At 41.7% G+C, this 16680-nt stretch overlaps 1 protein-coding gene across 5 annotated transcripts in view; it reads left to right on the top strand.

Moving 5' to 3' along the window:
- The first annotated feature begins 1917 nt into the window (after nucleotides 1-1917).
- TAF2 (TATA-box binding protein associated factor 2) overlaps nucleotides 1918-16680 on the top strand; it is a 96761-nt gene continuing 81998 nt past the window's right edge. For all 5 annotated transcript variants that reach the window (XM_084848893.1, XM_084848896.1, XM_084848895.1 and 2 more), the window contains exons 1-5: nucleotides 1918-2057; nucleotides 3547-3601; nucleotides 7559-7719; nucleotides 15207-15325; nucleotides 15811-15952. In XM_084848893.1, the coding sequence (XP_084705019.1) occupies nucleotides 2002-2057; nucleotides 3547-3601; nucleotides 7559-7719; nucleotides 15207-15325; nucleotides 15811-15952 (533 nt within the window). In that variant the 5' untranslated portion in view covers nucleotides 1918-2001. The remainder of the gene's footprint in view (nucleotides 2058-3546; nucleotides 3602-7558; nucleotides 7720-15206; nucleotides 15326-15810; nucleotides 15953-16680) is intronic.

The raw sequence follows: 16680 nt of genomic DNA on the forward strand, positions 1-16680 counted from the left end.
GCAACTGATCTCCCAGGACGTCTTCGTTTTACCGCCCCCTCCCGGGCTCTTGGTAGTATCGGCGTGCTGGGATTCGCTGCGCCTGCGCGCGAGGGCGAAATTATTCCCGGCCAGCCAGCCCTTAAGCCTTGCCCTCGCGTGAGATAAGTTCCCAGAGCGAATAAGGAACCATAGAGACGATTCCACCAGGGGACGCGCTGCACGCATTGCGCGCGCATACTTCCGTTTCGCGAAGCGGCCCCACTCGTCGTTGGTGCGCATGCGCTCCATTATTGGATACAATCTTTTTTTTTAAAAAAATCCGCCCCTTCCTCGACCCGTCAGTTTTTCTACCTCAGATAACCTATTGGGCACCTGTGTCTCCCCCTGCCCCCCCCAAAATCCCCAGAAGTACACTATAATAACCGAGGGCGACGGTGACCTATGACCGGCGACGGGAAGCCATAGGATCCAAACAAAATGGCGGCCGTGCCCGCCGAAGGCGATTTGCCGCGTAGGTGTGCGGAAGGGGCCTAGGGAGAGCGCGCGGGGCTAGCGGCCGTTCACATTCAGGCGGTCGGGAAGGGAAGGAGCGTCTCGCCTGCTCGGAGCGTGTCGCCTCAGCCGCGCTAGTGCGGACTTTCCTCGCCAGCCCGGTCGGGAGCCTTGGGAGGAGACGGGGTCCCGCCAGCTATAGCGAGGCGATCCCAGCCAAGACGAGCATAAGTGCCGCCGCCGCCGCCGCCGCCCTGGACAGGGACCTTCCGTTCTGCTCCGCCCCACAGAACATCGACCCGCCTGAAAAGCCCCCGCTTCTCCTGAGGGCAAGCGACGTTCCTCTTAGCAGGACAGCCGCGCCTCCTTGTTGGACCTGAAGGCTAAAGCGTCGCCTGTACTGGACGGATTGCAGACCCTGCCTCAGAACGAGCTGTCCGCCCCCCCATCCCATATGTAGTATTTCAGCTGGAGCTGCCCTTCCCCCCACTCCAGTTGCAGCTTGAGCTTCAGCATCCCCAATCTTATTCTACTCCCCTTTTCAGCAACATAACCTATTGAAAGCAGGACCCTCCAATCCTGCTATGAACCCCTTTAAAAAGTACCCCCATTCTGCGTAACTTTGATAATAAGCCAGCTTGTTATTCCAGCTGTCAGACCTTCACAGAAGCCTTGGCGGTAGCCATATTTCATATTTCAGCCAGATGTTTACCCCCAGATTAGGCCAAGAGGACTGCCTGTGTTATTGTTGGCGTTCCTTTGTAGAGAAAGGAACACGAACAATAACCAGTCCTTGTTCTAGAGGTTTCAATAGTAAACCTAACTAGATACCCATAGGATTAGCCTGGGAGGCTTACTAGCAGGCACACACACACCAGTTTGGTCCAGATTCTCTCCCCTAAATTGAGCCAAGAGGATTGCTTATAGGTTATTGTTAGTATCTTTTTCTCCAGATATCAGATTCAACAATAACCTGGCCTTATTCTAGAAGCATATCCTTGGGTCAGGCAGGTGCCCCTAGAAGCTCCTATCTCTTCCAAGACAGAGATCTCCTTTTGCACTACACAGCGAAACGCCCACAGAAATGGTGCTACTAGTTTGCTTTGGAAGCCCGTAGAGTGACAATCCAGACGTTCCAAAGGCTGTCATTCTTTAACCTGGATAGGAGAAGCTCTGTTTCTAGAAATGATCCCTTGCCTCATAAACTGTCAATAAGTTGCACCATAGGCACTGAGCATAACGTAAATCCTAGTTTAAGAGATCAGTATTAATAGCTTTCAGATTTAAGGAAACACTTTAAAAATCTCCCTTATTCTGTTCTCACTCTGAAGACTGCACTATTTTTTAAATGGGTAATGCTGCTTTTTTGGACATCCCTGAGTAATCTGAGATTTACTGGTGAAAGATCTTTAATGAGAAGGAACTTGCCAAGAAAGGAAGAATTAAAAGTACCTTTGAAAAGATTTCTAATGAGTATAGTGGTGGTGATGTGTGTTTGATTTTCATGAAGATTCAGTGCTGCTATTCATGATGAACAGGAAGAAAGGCGACAAGGGATTTGAGAGCCCAAGACCTTATAAATTATAAGTATCTCATACTGATTTTTTTCTTATGACCATAGTTTGATATTTTTAAAACTGTGTTGAAGTAGACCAGTGTCCAAAATGCACACATTTGTGGAAGGTTGATATTTAAAAAGTGTTGGGGAAACTGGAAAGACTTTGAAGTTGTATTTTAACAAGCAGCTATATTCTATAAATCTAAAAATGTAGGATACTGCATCTTTAATATCTTTCTGATACATGTAAATGTATTTGATTTAGTTTCCTATCCATCAAAATCATTGTCCTTTGTGCCTGAAGGTAGCGCGCAACACGATATTCAACCAACAAATTTAATATTTTATGGGGATTACCATTATTGATGTGGGGTTGTTTAAAATTAACTACTATGATCAGTTTAGTTTGTCAATCAAACTAGTTCTTATATGGTGTTCCCTTGACAACAGAACAGCATAGAACATTATGGAAGTCTACTTGGATTTGAGTTTTGCCGCATCTAATGGTATTGTGAAGAAAGATAAAACAGATAAGAACTATTGGGAACTTGGGGCAAAACTATAGGATACAAGGAATGTGTGATTGCAGTTGGCTGATCAGAATTGGGACAACAGGAAGGTTTTAAAAACCCATGGCTTGTTGGGTTAACTGCTCGGTTGTTTAGCCCCTAAACAGCCCTGCAGTCTAGGTTCGGATGTCACGCTCCTCAACCTATGAAGGAGCCAGTCATGGGTTGTGGAGTAAAAGTGAAAGAGGCAGGCTCCCTGCAGGCAACATGCCTGCTCTCTCCCACTTGTGCATAACAACCCATCAGTTTCTAAACTGATGGGTTGTTGTTACATGAGAACCAGGTCAATATCTTCTCAGTGACCGGGTTCGGACAATCAGCGGGGGAAACAATGCAGCATCAGTTGTTTCCCCCGCATGTGCTGGTCGCATGACGAATTAATTACCCACCCCTTGTCATCTGAACCTGGCATGCAGGGCGGGCGTAGTTCATTTTCATCCACCTTACAACCCACATTGTGCAGTATGGGTTATAGGGTAGGTGAAAATCAACTACGTGCACGCCAGCTTCAGACGACACGGCAACCTGCTATGTGGCATGGGTAATTGGGATAATCCCAGTTGTGTGACCGGTGGGTGTGGGGGAAACAACCGGTGCTGTGTTGTTTCCCCCGCTGATCATCTGAACTTGCCAAGTATGTTTATATTGTCAATAAATTTTCTTGGTGTTTATCACAGTGTTGAATGTGTTACCTACTTAGTGTTAGCTTTCTTCTGAAAAATGTGAACAGTAGTGAAAATACTGTTTGTCCAACATTAATGAGTCACTTGTGGAAGGTGAATAATTCTTTCCACATAATCTAAAAACTATTATGTGACCCATAGGTTGAGGCAGGGAGGTAGGCTAGCAACTTTTCTTTAGCAACTTCTTTTCTAGTTTTCTGAAAGTCTATATATATTTGTCAAGAGTCTTATCTTTTTTTCCCCTTCTTTCTCTTCCCAGCACAACCCACCAGGTGGTCTGTATCAACAGCATAAATTTCCAGAGAAAATCTGTTGTTGTAAGTATATTTAGTGGGAGGGGCTATAGCTCAGTGGTGGAGCACATGCTTTTCATGCAGAAGGTCCCAGATTCATTCTGTGGCATCTCCAGCTTAGGGCACAATCCTATGGCCGCTAGACAGTGGCTAGACAGCCATAGGATTGTTTGGTTTTCAGGAACCAACCTCCCCACCCCCTCCCTTGCTGCCTTGTAGGTGGTGCGGATCGTCCCCAGGCTCCTCACTCAGAAGAGCAGCATGGAGCGGGGATAAGGGGGCATTCCCGGGGTGGGGAGTGCAGAAGTGCCGGTATGACGCTTCCTGTGTGTCATCCGGCCTCCCGCCCAGCTCCGAAGTCCCACGGCTCTATAGATAGCCAAAATTGGCCTTCTAGCTGTGAATGCGGGGTGGCTGGAGCACAGAGGAGAAGATCCCCTCTGCACTCCGCCCGCCCTGCATTGGATAGGTGGTCACCTCTTGTTTTCGGAGGTGGCCGCCTACCCTAATAGGATTACTCCCTAAAAGGATCAGGTAGCGAGTGATGCGAAAGACCTCTGCCAGAGAACCTGAAGAGTCACTCCCAGTCAGAGTGGACAGTCCAGGGCTAGATGGAAAAATAGCTTCCTATGTTCCCATGTAATTGACATAGTGAATGGCTATGTCAGAAGTTTGTAGTCTCTTACTATGACTGCTAAGTGGGTTAACTCTGCTGGTATTTTTCATGTGAAGTATTTCACTGCACCCTAGTTGTTTCTGCATTCAAGATGAAGCTAGACAGCCACTTGTCAGGGATGGTTTGACTTGGATTCCTGGATTGAGCAGGGGGTTGGACTCAATGGTCTTATAGGCCCCTTCCAATCCTACTATTCTGTGATTCTTTCATCACATTCATGCACAGCGTTCTGCTGTACTACTTACAAAACAAAAGAAAACTATGAACAGTAATCTAGAAGAGCGTTATCTCTTTCTTTAGTTAACTAACCTGTTTGTTCTTTACCAAGCTGACCTGCAGCCACCGAGTGCCAATGCTGTAGATTACTGCTGCAAGTGCTCAGTTAATTGCTGTGAGAATTTAGCCAGAGCTAAAATGTGAGGAAATAATTGTAGTCTTAATAGGAGGAAATTAATTTTGTCTAGAATCCATGCCGAAAAAGCATACCTAAGAAGTGGACTTTCAGGTGTTTGAGGTCAGCTTGCACTTCTTTAAAGAAGTGTTGTTTCCACTTAAATTAAGCATCCTAAGCCATTGAATTTACAGAAATTGAAGTCAGAATTTCACCTTGGTTATTTATTATTTGTTTGTTTAAGATGGGCCCAAGCTTTTGAACAACAAAAAGGGAATGTTTTATGGTCTTTTCCAAAAGCCTCCAGGTGGGTTTCTGTGAGGAGTATGTTCCACAATACCAGGGCTACTGTATAGAAAACATTGTTCCAAATTTTAAAATTTATCTAAAATTTATTATTACATTTATGTTTCACCGTTTTTCCTCCAAATAACCTAACACAGCTTACATGATCCTCCTCCATTTTATCCTCTCAACAACCCTATGAAGTAGGTTAGGCTGTGAGTTAGTGACTGGCCCAAAATCACCCAGTGAACTTCATGGCCAAGTAGGGACTAGAACCCAGATTTCCTAAGTCCCAGTCCAACAGTCTAACCACTACACCACACTGGCTCTCATTCTACTATATCTGATATTGGAAGTGTGTTAGTATTTGGAATGGGATTTCCTTGGGTGACCTCAACAGCTAGGCTGGCTCTTTCAGGGAAAGTGCTCCCTAAGATATGTAATGCCTGAACCATTTCCTCATTGAAAAAATAAAATAAAATTCCACTTTATCCTCAAATTCTAGATGGCTTATAATTGGTTCTAAATGTCAATGCTAGCATCTTTAATTGCACTCAGAAATCAATAGGCAGCTGGTTGAGTTTAGCTCACCACAGTTCTTATATATTGCTGCCTCTGGCTGGGCATAGGCTGCCATGTTCTGAATGCTGTTTATGGGCAGCCCCTGATAGTACTGAATCCTGAAATTTACAAAGGCTGGGAAGATTGCTAGATGCCTCCTTCAATGGAGCATGAACAGCTGTATTTCTCCTCCTTGGGTTGATTGAGAGTGGTGGATTTCAGTGGTACATCCTCCTGTTTTTCATGAGCGTTTGTGTTCCCAGGAACCAGTAATGTATTCCATATGCTGTCTTTTTATGTGAATACCCCCAGGCTTTGGAAGAATGAGTGCCACTAAACAAGCTGGGTCTATTGTTTGTCTCAATTACAATGGGGAAAGCTTGAATAGTCTCAGTAGGGTTGGAAGGGGCCTATAAGACCATCGAGTCCAATAGTTCTGTGTGTGTGTGTTTTTTTATGTTGGATTGAGGAAGGTGTTGCTGCTAGAGGATTGTGATCTGATTCCCAGCTGTTTGTTGCAACATCTTGACATTCCCTGTGGAGAAGCTTACACTTGGATTTAGGCGGCTGAGAAGCTTCTCCAGTAGCATGGATGAAGTTTGCAATGGAAAAAAAAAGAAGCGTCCCATGTTACACCAGCAACCACTGTACCATGTTTTTCTTTTCTGTCTGAACAATACAAAAAAGGGCCCTCTAAAATGCACCAAACAATTCTTCTGCGCATACAGATATGTCATTATATGAAGCTGGATAGTTAAGCTGTCAGGCAGACCTGACCAGCCCTCCCTTAATCTGCTGTCCCCATTTCAATGGCCATGCTTTCTTATGATATGGTATATGCACATTTTCAGTTTTACAAGGAAACATGCTTAAAATGGGAGCATCAGCAACTCCCAAGACGCATAAATGGCACAGGGACAATGGCAAAAGGGAGATTTGGTGTGATCTAATAGAAGGTGTTGGATTTGGATCAAGGAGATCTGGTTTCACATCCCTTCTTCAGCTATGAAGTTCCCTTGGCGACCTTGGGCATGACACCTACTTCACAGGGTAGTTTGGGGGGAAATGGAATACCTGCATAATCACTGCCAGGGGTTCCTTGGAGGGCAGGAGGGGATAAAAGTGTGACAAAGAGGAAGGGATGTCCCCTATGACAAACAGCTCTTTAAGGTCTTGGCACGATGTGTGCTACGTGGATTGATTTATGGCTGCTTCCTAAAGCCATTAGTGCTGCAGTTCTCAAACTTCTTGGTGGACAAGTTAATAAATGTGGGGGTTTGGTGTTCTACAAATCAACACAAATATATAAATTATACTTTAATAATCACAGTCTTGCATTTCTAATGTGATGGATTTGCCTGTATTTGTGACCAGAGCTCTGCAAAGACAGGTGTAATGTTTGTCAGCTTTAGCTTCAATTTCAGCTTTCAGCCTACTTTATATTTGGACTTGAAAAGCCCATCTTGCAGAGGTATATGGCCTGGTCAAAATGGCCTCGGTCTCTGTTATCAGGAAAGAAAGAAAAAATCAAGTGCTAGGCCAAGTACAGGTATTCTTGACTATGTTCTGCGACCTTCCCACAGACCACCTAAATGAAGCGTGTGGACCAAAGTTTGAGATCCTCTGCACTAGTGTGTTTTTGTGCGCCAAAGCCATTTCGCAAGTTATGTGAAAAGAGTAGCAGTGTATACACTTGCCTCTGAGAAGGGGACCGATGCAGCAGTGTACAGTGTCTCATGCTGTACGTTGGACTTCCTTTGTTGACCAAAGGATATGTTTCAACTTCCTTGTTGCTTTTTTGACTTCTGACACAGGAGAGTGCACTTTAAAAAGCAGTATGAGAAATGACCTGGGGAAAGCTAGTCATTATTAACCTTTCAGATGATACAGAAAGAAAGTTTTTTTGAGGCTCTAATTCCATGTTATAAAAAATCACTTCAGGTATATATGTCTTCAATATAAAGCATATAGTGATCATTAGAGAAGTATAAAATATGTTTAGCAGTATATACATCAATTAATAATAATATGTATATGCATTCCTAATGTTTTTCTTTTAAATCTGTAGGGCTACGTAGAGCTGACAATATTTCCCACAGTTGCAAACCTGAATAGAATCAAGCTGAGCAGTAAACAATGTAGGATATACAGAGTGAGGGTCAATGATCTGGAAGCAGCTTTTATTTATAATGATCCCACACTGGAAGTCTGTCACCATGAGTCAAAACAGTAAGTAAATGTGTCATACTGGCTAATCTGTCTAGAATCATTATTAATATTTTTCATGTTGGGATATAAAGCAGGCTTCAAATCATGGGTACTCCTTAAACACAAGATTGTAGCACATTTAACAAGTGCTGAAAGTAAGGTAATGAAGGGTGAATCTTAAGAATTTCTCCGATTTGGAATAGGAGTGAGCAGTGAGGTGGCTAGATTTGTTGATGACACCAAATTGTTTAGGGATTGCCAAGAGTTCCAAAAGAATCTCTCCAGACTGTGAGAATGGGCGTTAGCATGGTAAATGAAGTTCAGTGTAAGCAAGTCAGTGTAAAATGATGCATGTTGGGGCAAAAAATCTCAGCTTCATGTATATGTGGATGAGATCCAAGCTGGTGGTCACTCATCTTGGGTTTGCAGTGGATAGCTCAATGAAAATGTCAACCCAGTGTATGGCTGCTGTGAAAAAAGATAGATTCCATGCTGGACATAATTAGGAAGGAATTGAAAATAAAACTGCCAGTATCATACTGCCCTTTTGCAGATCTATCATGCAACCGCACTTGGAATACTGAGTACAGTTCTGGTCACCACACCCCAGAAAGGATATTGTAGAGCTGGAAAAGGTGCAGAAAAGGGCACCCAAAATCATCAAAGGACTGAAGCAACTCCCCTAGGATGAAAGTCAGCAACATCTGGGACTGCTTAGCTTAGAAAAAAGACATGAACCGGGAGACAAGATAGAGGTGTACAAAATTATTCATAGTGTGGAGAAAGTAGACAGGGAAACATTTTCTTCCTCTCATAATACTGGAACCCAACGTCATCCCATGAAGCTCAATGGTTGGAGATTCAGAGTACAATCCAGTGTTGTCACAGCCCTAGCACTAACACAGTTGCGCTAGTGCACATCAAGCCACCTGTTTCCTTTGCACTAGTAAGTGCTAATGACGTTGCGCTAGTATTAATTTACACTAGCGCAACATCATTAGTGCTTTTGATACCACTGGATTCTACCCATAGGACAGATAAAGGGAAATGTTTTTTCACACAGCGCATAGTTAAAGTATGGAATTTGCTACTGCAAGATGTAGTGACGGCTACTAACTTGGATGGCTTTAAAGGGGGATTAGGAGAAGGCTATCAGTGGCTGCTAGTCCTGATGGCTCTGTATTACCTTCAGTATCGGAGACAGTGTGCCGCTCATTGCCAGTCCTGGGGAACACAAGCGTGAGGGTGCTACTGCATTCATGTCCTACTTGTGCACTTCCCACAGGCAGCTGGTTGGCCACTTAACAGAATGCTGGACTAAATAGGCCTTTGGTCTGATTCAGCATGGCTCTTCCCTACTTATGATATCTTCAGGGTTTTGTTGTAGAGCTTGAAATCTGATCATGGTTAAAAAGAATCTTTAAAAAGGGGTTGCAAGCTTCAGTTAGTTTAATTGGTTGCTGTATCAGTTAAATCTTTAATTGACTAATCTGTGCTGGCCAATTGGGGAGGCTGCAATTTAGGGGCACAGTTGCTTCTTTTTTAGATTGTTTTGGTTCTGCTGTGTTGCAATAATAGGGCATTGGTAGACAATTTTCATGATGGCCTTTCCTTTGAATGGTGATAGCACTTGTTTGTTATTTAATTATTTATTTGTTATGTAATTGTAAGTTATCATACACTTTCTGCAGTATCTTAAAAATGTGCCTACATTGAGGTTTTGGTAATACATTATATAAATTTAATTGAATCATTTAAAATGATAGCCCATAGATTGTTTAGAAGTACTCAGGCAACACTTGTCTTCCACTTTTGGTATAGTTCATTACTGCCTTGCTGATTCCAGAGAATGAGAAATGCCCAATAGATAGATGGGTTTTAATGTACTAAATTTTACAGGTGAGAGTTTGTAAGCTTTTGAACTCCCTACTACTGTGCGTCAGGCAAAAAGAGACAGCTGCATTTATATTCTGCATAACTTAGACTACCACCATCAATGTCATAAGTTTGGATAGCAAGGGATCATAGGGAGGAATTGTTGGTGGCTACTTCATAGCTATAGAACTTCCTTTCCCAAGAGACTTGCAAAAGCTCAAGCCCCCTTTGCGAATGTGTCAAAACACTTGTGTTTAAGCGGAAATGTTTTGCTATGGTTAAGTTTCAAGATGGCTGAGATCTTAGTGTGCATTTTCCTTGGATACTTTTATTGGGAAATGATCTTGGGTTTTCTAAAATTGTAATTAAACCTTAGGGTTGGAATGGGCTAGAAAAGTAATTCATTTTATTTTGAACTGACACAAAATAATATTGAGGCCTTGCCATCTTAAATCTTGGGAAATAAGCAATCTACAATTGGGCTGGTTCAGATGTAACACCAAACCATGGTTTGGCGCTGTATGAATGAGTCTTGTGTTTAAACATGCGGTCTGATTCCTTCCTTTACTTCTGGGTTAGTGGCCAGCCAGAGTTTGCAGTTGTATCCAAACTGGGTAAACCATAGATGCCTGCAAACCAGAACTGCAAACCACACTTTGTACGTAGTTTGCAGTTCTGATTTATACAAACCACAGTTTGCCCTGTTTGGATATAACTGCAAACTCTGGCTTGCTGCCAACCCAGCAGTAAGGAAGGGAATTGGAGCAAGTGTGAAGAGGAGGGAAGGTAAAGGAATGACTCTGTGAACACAAAAGTTGTTCACATGGTGCCAAACCACAGTTTGGTGTTGCATCTGAACTGGACTAATATGCCAAACCTGAAAGCTTGAAAGAGAACATACAAATTGCTTTGCCAGGGTCAGATCAAGATCCATCTAACCCAGTGCTCAGCCGCCCCAGGTTCTTCAAGAAACTCACAAGCAGAGCATGGAAGTTACATGGTATACTTTTTCGCTAAGGTATTGGTTCCCCCAAAGGTATAACTTCTGCTGGGTTGTGTTTTTTTTGCATGTTATACAAAGAACAACAAGTTAACAATGCAAATTCTTAACCTGTTTAGATAAGCTTGGTAGGATACTATCAGTCTTGTTTTATATATAATTCTGATTGAATTGCTTCAGTTGTCTTAGTGCATACCTTTGGCAAAATGCCTTTGGACTGATACACAGGCATCCATGTAATGAGAAAGACAGCGATGTTGCTTGCCATTTTCAGGTGAAGGAGAGAAAGGTTACTATAAGAGTTTCATTTTTCAAGGTGTACTATAATTTCGTACGCCTCCCACAAAGTAAGTAGATTTGAAGGAACTTACAGTCACTTGAACTTACAGTTCAAAGTTGGAAAAATATACTAATGGCAAAAGAGTGTGTCATTTTAGATTATATGCAATGTTCAGCAGCACTGACCTTCTGTGACTAAGTCAGGCTGTGAATAATTTTGTTGTTTTTCCCCATATATCATTGGATGATTTATTGCCAGGCATAAAACAGTTATGGATGCATACTGAAGATGTTTACATAATTAACTGCTACGGGGGCGGGGACGATGGTAGAGGCTAGGGTGTCATATTAAGACAAACTACTGTGATCACAGACATGGCCTCACATCTTAGTTAACAGAATTTACACAGAACTTGTGTAAATTACTTTCATCAGAGCAGCCCTTTAACTCTAGGTTTTTGTTACTAAGAAGTGTGGAAGAGTCCCCAACTGCTTAACTAGCTCAAATGATAGTTTTGTGGGAATAGTCTAGTTTAATTTTGCTTATTCCCAAATGTAGCACTGATTGTGCATGGCCTAAGGAAAGCTTTCCCCTTCTTTCAAAACAAAAGCTTCTGCAAGAACAGTTACAGTTATCTATCTTAGCAAACAGTATCCCTGGTTAAAGTATACTTTGATGTATACACACAGACCTCATGTTCTTGACCAGGGGTCCCCAACCTTTTGGGATCAGTGGGCACAGTCTTGACAAACTAACCTGAGCATTCTGTAAGATTTTCCTAACAGGTTTCTGCTAGTTTTAGGTCAGACTTGGGCCATCCAGGTCAGGAGGTCATACAGACCTTTAGTGTTAAATATGAATGAATATATGGCCAAGGGATTTAAGCCCAGATCTGTAGTCCCCAGACATAACCATTTATATTCTACTTACAAACATACCCATAAAATGTCTTATTCACCATATTGGTCCTCTAAATAGATTCCTCTTACACTGAATCACATATTTGAGCAGGACCAATTCACATGTGAAAAAGAGAACAAAACAAATAATGGCTTCTGTAAAATATTAGCCTCTATGCTCAGGAGTCTATCTTTCATTACTTAAAATGTGGCTTGTTCCTGTCTGTGAATACATTGGTATTTAGTATCTAACCACAAGTTCCCTCTAAATACAGACGTTTTAGAAAACTGTCCCTTAGTGTTAATCAGAGGCAGAAAAAATCCTGTATCATATTTACTTTAAAGTGAGTTGAAATTAGTGTCCCTGAAATTAATATCGAAGATGAGCGTTGTGTTAATTATAATTTCTGGTGCTCATTATATGCCATAATCACTAAAAGATTTAAAGATGAATACACCATTAGGACAAAGACACAAATTAAGAACTGCTTTAGGGATGAATTATTTTTGCTAGGTTTGCGTCTGATTCTGGAAAGAATTAAATGTACAGCTAGACCACTTTTACTGGAACATCATATACTTAGGGCACAATCCTATGTATATTTAGATTTTAAAAAGTCCTTCAAGGCCTAGTTGTAGCACTTTTTTCTATCTAAACGTGCATAGGATGGCGCCCTTAATAACTTACAGGAATCAGCTTTATCTCCAAGTTCATGTTATAATAGAACCACTGTTGTAAACTGTGGATATTTTTTTAATCAGGATGTCCAATTTTTGGTACTTCTAATGCCAATAGCCTTCAGGTGACCAAGTCAAGCTTGTTGGACTCTTTCTGAAATTCTGGTAATAATGTAAATGATGGTGGAAGGTTATTGAGAAGATTTTGCGCAAATGCTGTAACTGGCAATGTAGGCATGGTCCTGAGAAAGCAGTTAGGCCTTAGTTGATTATTTTTGCCAAGAGATCCTTAAGGGGCATTCGACCCAGTTTCTTCCATTTGAGTTTTCCCAGTACCACTACCCAAAATTTTAACTGGGAATACCAGGCATTGACTTTGAGACCTTTTACATTGTAGCACGCCTTCCCCTGGAGGTTCCTCACTGGGAATGCAGCATACCAGCACCCCATACCTCTAAATCACTAAGGATACAAGTGATGTGTATTCTCCATGCTGGCTGGGGAATGCTGGGAGTTGTAGGACTTTTTTCTGTCTAAAGTAGCATAGGATTGCATCCTAAATGGCTTGGGCCCTGTAAGTCTTAGAGGTTGCATTTTTCTCTGGGTCCTGTTACAAATGTTCAGAGTTGTTGAGAGCATCTTCTTGACTGTTCGGTTTGTGTATCAAATGTGTATAATGAAGATGTGTTATGAATAATAATTTTGCAGCTCCCTTTGGCTGAAGACTCTCCAACATCTGAGCCTGAAGATTTTCCAGAAGTAATTACCTTTGGGGGGCTGTCTTTTGATTCCTGTAGATAAGCTGGCATGTGGCAGTTCTAACAACAAGTTTAGTGGGAATTCTCTTGGCAGTATTGTTGCTATTTAGCTGGTGTGGCATGCCTTGATCCTTCAAATTTAGATAGGTTAGACAACTCAGAATTTGAAGATTGGGAAGCTAGGTCTAATGTACACATGAATGACCATCACTTGCTATCATCACTTGATTATCTCATTTGATGACTCCTTGCTCAATGTTTGATTTGGAATGGCTCATTCATACAGGAAAGTTGCCACTTGAGCACCATCCATAGTATTGTCAGAGCTAAAAACTGGACTAACATCTATTCTCAATGCTCCAGGATGCTGTCCCTAAGAGGTAGGAGAGATTAGGTCTGCGCTTCAGGTTTGAGGTTCTGCAGCCCCTGAACTATCCTTGAATACTCAGTGTACGCTCTTACCAAGATAAATGCCCAAAGAGCATAATGTTTACTCAGTATGTGGTGGGTAGGGGAATGAGATGTGGAAGGAAAGCTTTAAAATGAGGTCATGTCTGACTTTTGTGAGGGTTTTTTTTTGTTTGTTTGTTTTTTGCTCAACCCCTTTAATTGTACAGTCCCCCAGCAACTTTTGAGGTGGATGGATTGGTATGAGAAAGAAAATATTGTGATTTCTTTTTTTACATTTGAACCTTGTGGATAGTGTTCATGTTGGGCATATTATATTTAACAAGCTGTAATGGAAATCCTAATAAACCTTCAAGTCAAAGGAGAAAAGATTCAGTTGCTATCCTTCCTTTAAATAGTTGAATTTCATTGAGTTATTTCAAACATGATATTATTGCTGTTGTAGGTAATAAGTAATTGTAAAATATATCTTGGGAGAGGAGCTGAAGCATGTTAAATAAAGGAAGGGTGCAGCATATTTGTAAACTAGTTCTGTAAAAAATTTACTGTAGGACCCAGACTAAAAAAAGGTATTCTCTGTTATTCATTAGATCACCCTTTAAAAGATTGTTAGAGGTGTGTTGTAAAGCCACCCAGGCAAGGAACTCAATTGACTGTGAAATTACCACCATTAGAGTGTAACAGGATGTAGATGAGTTAGCATTAATGAATGGGATTCATTGTGGCTAGGAATTGGCTGGCTGAGTCTTAACTCTGAATTTCCATGCATTTTTGTTCCGAACTATAATATACAAAAGAAAAACCTATATGTATAACATGCACAATATATTATATATTATAATCCAAGTCAACAAGATTACCACCACAATAAAAATGATTTCAATCATATAGGCAGTCTGTAGTCATTTGGAAAATCATTATTTTGTCAGATGTGGGGAGGCAGAAATATATTCAGCCTATTCTGTGGCAGTTTTAGTGGCTGCCAAGTTGGCTTCCTGGTCTAACTGATGATGATGGTTCCTGCCTTTTTAAAGCCCTTCTTGGCCTGTAACCAACATACCTCAGAGGCCACCTCTTGCCATACATACCCAGCCTCTGCGTACATTGTACAGGGCAGGCCCCATGCCACATGCAGTGAGGATATGTCAAGGGTAGGCAACCTCCAGATGTTTTGGACTACAGCTCCCATCAATCCCAGCCAGCATGGCAAATGGTAAGGAATTATGGGAATTGTAATCCAAAACATCTGGAGGACGCCAGGTTGCCTGCCCCTCGGAAACATGGAGCAAGAAACGGGATCTTTATCCCAAGGTTCTGGAATGACTGCCCCAATCAGGTCTAAGCTGTACAGCTGTTGTGGCTTTTGAAAAGGGATGTAAAATGTATCCATTTCAAATGTCCTGTGGCTGTTGAGTACCATTTCTGGTTCAGCAGTACTGCTGCTATAGTATGCAATGTTTGAGTGATCATTGTTTGAGACTATTATTTTAAACTGTGTTTTAAACTTGTTCTGGGTGGGAGGTGCTGTCTCCAGCATGTGAAATCCCTTTCACTCCAAACCCAGCTTGAATTTGAATTTGAGGAGACCATGGTGTTCTTCCATGTTGCAGGAGAAATCTCAACTACTTTTCCAATGCATATGCTGCTGCAGTCAGTGCTGTGGACCCAGATGCTGGAAATGGAGAGCTGTGTATTAAGGTGCCATCAGAGCTTTGGAAACATGTTGATGGTAAAGTATAGAGACCCTCTTGATTCTTAAAATGAAGGTGCTGTAGATTTGCTAGCAGCCTATGATAATTTTACATGTATGGTGTTGTGTGTTGGCAGTGGATTAGTGACACTGCAATGCTGGTGAAGTGTTTTTGATCTTGAGTTGTGGATCAGACAAACCATTAGATTAATGGGATTTATGACAAGTTCTTGGAGTTTCTTCAAGCACAATAAACTACTTTCTGTATACGGAAAAAACTATATCAAGAGAAAAATAATCTGTAAATGTTTTCAATAACCATATTTAAAAATAGAAAATCCTGTTTCACTCAGGATTCCTAGACTGTCTTCAAAGATTGCAACATCAACTTTTTATCTTTTTTCTTGGAACATGAAAGTTACAAGCACAGGATGCAAGGCTGAATATTAAGGTTGGGTTTGCCATGTTTATTCTGAGGATGAGTTAATGCATACATCTTTAAAATTTGTCATTTATTGTTGCAGAATTAAAAGTCTTAAAGGTACATATCAACTTTTCTCTGGACCAGCCAAAAGGAGGCCTTCATTTTGTGGTACCTAATGTGGAAGGCAGCTTGGCAGAGAGAGGAGCACATGTCTTCTCTTGTGGATATCAAAATTCTACAAGGTGAGAATTGTTCAGTCTTATCCTCATAGTACCTGCACATAGCACCTGGTTAGTGCAAGCTTCATTAAAATGTCATAGGCCTTGTAATCACAAAGTGCTGTGACAATTAGATATTAGTCTTATTTTGCTTCACAGTTACTTTGAAGTATCTTAGGACCACTTCAGACATGACACTTTCCTTACATGGGTAGGAAGAAAACAAATAATGATATGTATACCGGGAATCCACAGCCAATTGCAGCTTTTCAACTCATGAACAGGCAGTAAAATAGAAATGTGCATATTCTTTACACAATGGGCCAGTTCACATGATCAACCGAGCCACTGTGGTGGCTTGTTTTAATCCCTGGCATGCGTGCCATTTGCCTAATTACCTGCCTGGGGGTGGCTTGTTGTGTCGTCTGAACCCGGGTGGCAACAGCAGGTCATGGGTTATTTGGGGGTTGTTTCACCCTCCAACAAGCCATCCCGCCCAGGTTTGGATTAGGGAAATGGAGCCCAGCACACACTGGGGATTAAAACAAGCCACAGTGGCTTGTTTTGATTATGTGAAGCAGGTCATTACTTTATATAGTTGTCTCTATTAATTAATTAATTACATTTCTGCACTAATTTATGGGAAACGTTATAAAAGAAGGCACCTCTTAACATCTCAACATCAGTGGTAGTTGCATTCATTCTCCTCTTGGTTAAACTTTCAGTATTAAAGACTCAAATCTGTGTTTTGA

Source organism: Heloderma suspectum, chromosome 4 (assembly GCF_057233095.1).
Source record: "Heloderma suspectum isolate Gila_16-S chromosome 4, 16-S_ref, whole genome shotgun sequence".
Classification (NCBI taxonomy): Eukaryota; Metazoa; Chordata; class Lepidosauria; order Squamata; family Helodermatidae; genus Heloderma; species Heloderma suspectum.